We start from the raw sequence: 5545 nt of genomic DNA on the forward strand, positions 1-5545 counted from the left end.
CCTGGCTCCCGCGTTCGGCCCCGACGACTCTGCGCAGCCCCCACCTGCCTTGCCGGCGACGGAGCGCTTGCCTCGGTGGGATCTGGAGGCCTGCCCCGCGATGCCGCTCAGGAAGTGCGTGACCACGCCGCCGCCCTCCCAGCAGGCGGGCAGGTCCTCCAGTGACCGCCGCGCCTGCCCCTTGCGGGCGAAGCGCACGGCGTGTTCCCGCAGGTGCTCGTTGTACATCCAGACGTCGGCCACCTCCCGCAGGCACATGCCGCAGGCCCACAGCCCCGCCTTGCTCTGCACGTGCTTCTCCAGCAGGTGCTCCCGGAGCAGCTCCCGGGAGCCGAACCTGCGCTCCACGCACATGTAGCAGGTGGGGGGAGGGGAGGGGCTGTGGGCCAGCTTGTGCAGGTCCAGCTCGCCCAGGCCGTGGAAGCGCTGGAAACACACCCTGCACTTGTAGGATGCTCTCCTGGCCTTGGCATGCTGGCCTTCGCCTGCGGCCTTTCTTGCCCCGTCCGCCTCCTCCGTCCTGCTTCGTGGGCCTTGGGAACCTGCCGTAGCCTTGACATCCAAGAAGCTGGTGCTGGGGAGACCCACAGGGTCTTCACAGGGTCCCAGGAAGCTCAGGTCCTGTAGCTCCAGTTTGGTGCCGAGCATCTCCAGGTCCGCGGCACTCCTGGGCACCCCGCCGTCGTAGTGCTCTCGCTCCAGGTTGGGGGGCTCAGGGCTCGCATCTCCTAGAGAAGAGGTAACCTCGTCCTCCGGGGCCTGAAGTTCCAGGCCTCGCCAAGCTGCCGGGACCATGTGTAGCTTGGGGATGTTTTCCGACGGATGGTCCTCGGTGCGGCAGGGCTTCGTCTCCAGGTGGGGCTCTAGGGCCCACAGGCTGGGGCCTGGGGCCCAGGGGTCAATGCCTGGAACCTTGCTGTTGAGGAAGCCCTCCAGGAGGAAGGACTCGGGCAGATCAGTGGCCTCATCACCCCATGGGTCCTCATGGGACAGGCAGAGTGAGCCAGAGTCACTGAGGTCTGTGGGCAGGCGGGCAGAGGGCAGAGTGACACTGCCCCCTACCTGGCCACTGGGCTCCACCCGGGGTGGGGGCTTCGATTTTTTACAGCGCTTCCCATAGACACGGGGGTTCTTCTTCCGAGCCAAGCGGTCTCCCAGGGGGAAGAGCTGGGAGAAAGAGGCCTCATCATCCAACAAGCTCAGAGGGTCCCCACGCTCCGGGCTGGGAGGTTTAGGGGCCGTGCCCTCCTGCTCTGGGACTCCCTCTGCTGGGCTGTGCAGGGGGGCCTGGGAGCAAGGACTGCTGATGGTGCCACCTGCTTCAGAACCACGAGTCTCAGGGGGGCCCTGGGGGAGCCCATGCTCCTCCAAGACACTGTGCCCCAATCTGCTGTCAGCCTCTCTGCTGTCCCCTGCAGGCTTAGCCCCAGTCACCCTCAGTGGCTCTTCACAGATGCCAGATGTCCTGGTCTCTCTGGGTCCCCCACACCCTCCTGCCAGGGCTGCCTTCTGCTCCCCTGGCCCTTCCCCTGGAGGCGCTCCCTCCACCATCCTTGGACAGGTCACCCAGTCCCCAGGTGGCTTCTGTGCGGGTGTCTCCTCCAGGTCCATGGCTGCAGGAGGCAACTGCATGGCCTTGGTCTCTTGCTCTGTCTTGGGTGAGAGGCGGCAGCAGTTGGCAGCAGAGGTGGATGGACTCCAGCAGCTTCTGTCTGGAGTCACATTGGCAGGGGCCTGGGGATTGCTCTCCTCCCGGAACCTTCTCGCTCTGGGCTTCCTAGCTTTCTTGTTAGATTTCCCCTCTGACTCACTGGGGAAATCTGTGTGTGGTCTGCCGCGCCTCTGGCCCCCGCCTTTCTCTGCCTGTTTGGGTCGGAGCTCTTCCCTCCCCAGCCGGTCCTGTTTTCTGGGCTCTGCAGGCTTCACGTCCACTCCTTGCCTGATTGTATCTGGGGTGTGTGGCTCCCAGCTTGGGGGACAGCCTGGAGCTCCCAGAAGGCTGAGCCCCTGCCTGAGCCCCTTGGATGTCTCGGGACCCAGGGCATCCTCAGGAGGTGTAGAGCCACAAACAGGGGGCGGCTCCCCGGCCTGGCTGGGGTCTCCCACCAAGCGCCCAGCTTCCTCCTTCCCCAGAGCTCTGCGACTCTTCTTCCCGGGACGGTGGCACATCTGGGGAGCAGGTTGGGGCGCTGGGCTTGGCTGGGACGTAGCACCCTTGTGCAGCCCATGCTTCCTGGCTCGGTGGCGGCTCAGGCCTGGCCCGGAGCGGAAGGAAGCTGAGCAGACCTCACAGGTCACCGGCCGCCCACTGGGGGCTCCGCCCCTCCAGTGGCCATTCTCGGTGAACACCGGCTTCTTTTTAAAGCCACGCGGCTTCTGTCTGAGGTCCTGGGGACTGAGGGCATCTGCCTGGGGTCTCTGGTGGAGGGCACATTGGGGGAAGTGGGCTCTGGAGTCGCTGGTTGTGCTGCCTGGGCAGAGCTCTGTGGGAGGGAACATCACTGGCACACCCCTGGCGCCAGCCTCGGACGCCTTGGTAATGGCAGGGAGCCTGGCCCCAGGCGTCTCCAGGCTCTCCTGTCCTCGGAGGCTGGCCAGAGCCTTGCCTTCTTGGCAAGTGTGGGGATCTGGCCACATGGCCCCCCGTGTGGAAGGGTCAGTGGGCACAGTGGTGACACCCTGGCCTTCCCTGTTGCCTAGGGGTTTGGAGGAGGAGCCTGTGGGCACCCCATCTGGGTGCGTGATGGGCAGAACTCCCCTGGGGTCTGGCCACTCAGCCCTGGGACCTCTGAGTGCCCCAAGGCCATCTGTGATGGGGACACTGGGCAGGGCAGCAGCCTTGACAGTCGCTCCCGGGGTGCTGACTGTTGTTGGGTGGGGAGGGGTGGCATGGGCAGGGGAGTCCCTTGGCCTCTCTTTTCTGGAAGCTTCTAGGGTTTTTGACACATGACCTCCAGGGCGGGCCCCTCCATGGGCGGCACTGATGACACTGACGAAGCTGGGCTCCTTGGGAGGGTCTTCCAGGGGGCTGCCGTCCCCCAGGAGAGGGTGGTGAGCCGGGCTTTCCTTGAGGCCATGGTGGCTTGTCTTCAAAGAGGGGGACACTGCCAGGGGTGCTACAGTGCATGTGGTTGCTGGGCTGCGCTCGGCCCCTTCTGGAGGTGTCCAGGTGGGAGAAGAGGCCGACAGAAGCTGAGAGCTGGCAGCGCCCCTGTGGGATGGAGATGCTGGGAGCAGTTCCCCGAGCTCCCCTGAAGGTGCCGCGGAAGGGCCTTCCTGGTGTAGGGGCTTGAGGCCGCAGGGATCGGAGGGGGCTGCAGAGGCGGACGAGGGGGTGTGGCTGGCCAGGTCCCTGGTGGGGGGCTCTGGGCTTTCCCCAGGGAACAGCAGATGCTTCCTAAGGCCTGGGCCAGCTGCCACCGCCTCCAGAGTCCAGTCCCGGGGCCTGTCTGGGGTGTGGGCTGCCACCAAAGCTGGGACTGAAGAGTCTGCCTCAGAGGAGGTGGGGCTTGGGGTGGCCTGTGCCTTGTTGCAAAGGCCCATGGCCGCCCTGCTTCCCTGGAGCTGTGCCCCCAGCTGGTCTGCAGCCCCGACCAGCCCAGCTGGTGTGGTTTCAGGGTCGGCACTGGCTGTGGTGCAGCTGTCCGGTCCCCCTGGCCTCCCTCGGTCGCCTGGCTGCAGGTGTCCGGCTTCCGCTTGGCCCCTGGGCTTCCTGGCCTGGCCATGTGTACCTGCATGTCCATCTTCGTCTGGCTCCAGCTGATGTCTGGCCACAGTGGTCATCTGCACGTCTCCCAGGGAGCCCAGGGCAGGGCTGTGGGCCACTGTCTCTCCTTCCTTGCCATCGCCTCCCACATCTGAGGGGTTGCTGTGCAGAGGGCTCTGGGCATCAGCAGTGGGGGTCCCTCTTGAGCCCCGGGCATCATCTCCCCTCTCAGCCGCTCTGGCCACCAGGAGCTGCAGCTGATGAAGTGGGCCGGAGGCTGGGTTCTGGAGCCTCCCGCCCGGGCTGGGGTTGGGTATGGAGGCACAACTTGGAGAGACTCCCACTGGCACAAACTCCTCCTTGCCCTCAGGGACAGGGCCCGCTGTGACAGCGGGCAGGAGCTCTGTTCCTCCTGGCTCACCTGTGCTGCTCACAGAGTGTCCCCTGGGGGCACTGCTATGAATGGCAGCAGAAGGTGGGGTGGTGCCCAGAGGCAGAAGCTCGGCACCCCGATATGCCAAGCCAGGTGCTAGATGGGCAGTGGGGCTGCTGAATGCCTCCAGCTCCAGAGGATCCTGACAGGGCCCAGGTGCTTTGTGGGGTCCCGGGGAAACCCCCCCTCTTGGTGGGCGGGGAAGGAGCAGCGGGAGGCCTTGGCTATGTTGTGTTCCAGGGGCCCCGTGATCCTTAGGAAGCGAAGGTTCCAGGCTTGGGCTGCACTTTGCTAAACTCCCCACATCTGACATGGGGTCCGATACGCAGACTTCCTGGCGGGCCCTTTGGCCCCCTTCAGCCCTGGGGAGCCTTGTCTTCGGGACTCTGGCTTTCTGCACTGATTGGAAACTGAGGCTGGCCCCCATGGGGCTGGAAGGACCCCGAGGAACCATGTCCTTGTGGGTGCTGGGGGCCAAGGGTGAGGGCCACTCCTCCTGAGGGCTCGCCAGGGCATCCCCTCTGGTGTCCACCCCCTCCCTGTGTGGACTTGGATCCCGGGGAGCAGTGTTGCTGGCCCTGCATGGCTCTCCCCGGGCCCCCTGTGGGCCTCTGCTCTGCAGCTGACTCTCCAGTTCTGTGACCAGCCGTTTGATCTCCAGCTCCTCCTCGGACAGGTCGCTGGTACTGGCAGTGCTACACTCGACAGCCCTGGTGGGCAGAGCGCTGAGGCTGGCAGCCACAGGCCCTTCACTGGGACGCTGCTGACTCAAAGTCTTTTCCGCCGAGAAGCCAGGAAAAAGGCCTGGGTGGCCAGGCGGCACCGGGGACACTTCCTCCAGCAGGGACCAGTCCCTTTCAGGTAGAAACGAGGGGTACGGTGGGTCTAGCTGGGGTTTCCTCGGGGGAAGAGCAGCACACGCACGCAGTGCAGGGGTGTCCCCACGCCCAGAGAGGCTGCCATAGGGCGGCGGGTCGAAGTTGTCCCTGGGCAGCCCCAAGGGGAGGGGTGTGGGCTCCAAGGCCAGTGCCGACTGGCCTCTGCCTGGGTCTGTGATGCCTGTGTAGGGCGGGCTCCTGGGCGGCTTTGGCTCTGGGGAACTGGCATCGTGGTTATCCTGGCAGAGGTGTGCCCTAATGGCTAGTGGGCTGTCTGGGGCTGAGGACTGGGAGCCCAGGTCTTCGTGGAAACAGCCGGCCAGGTCTTTGGGTCCAAGGAACAGCTCACTGTGGGGGCTGCTGTAGGGCTTAGGCCCCTTTCTGGCAGCTGGAGCCTCTATGGACTCTCCAAGACCAGGGGTCTTCACAAAGAGGGTGTTGGGGTCCAAGTGGACCATATGGACAGCGTTAGCGACAGGCACCAGTGATTCTCCGGATGGAGAGGCAGGCGGGGGCTCTCCGGTCCGG

The 5545-nt window shown here is 65.2% G+C and overlaps 1 protein-coding gene across 1 annotated transcript in view; it reads right to left on the reverse strand.

The window, feature by feature from the left end:
• ZNF469 (zinc finger protein 469) overlaps window positions 1–5545 on the reverse strand; it is a 14046-nt gene that overhangs the window by 2304 nt on the left and 6197 nt on the right. The window contains 2 exon segments of the mRNA XM_010844002.1: window positions 26–4281; window positions 4591–5507. Of these exon segments, the coding sequence (XP_010842304.1) occupies window positions 26–4281; window positions 4591–5507 (5173 nt within the window).

This window comes from Bison bison, unplaced genomic scaffold, assembly GCF_000754665.1.
Source record: "Bison bison bison isolate TAMUID 2011002044 unplaced genomic scaffold, Bison_UMD1.0 scf7180017864192, whole genome shotgun sequence".
Lineage (NCBI taxonomy): Eukaryota > Metazoa > Chordata > Mammalia > Artiodactyla > Bovidae > Bison > Bison bison.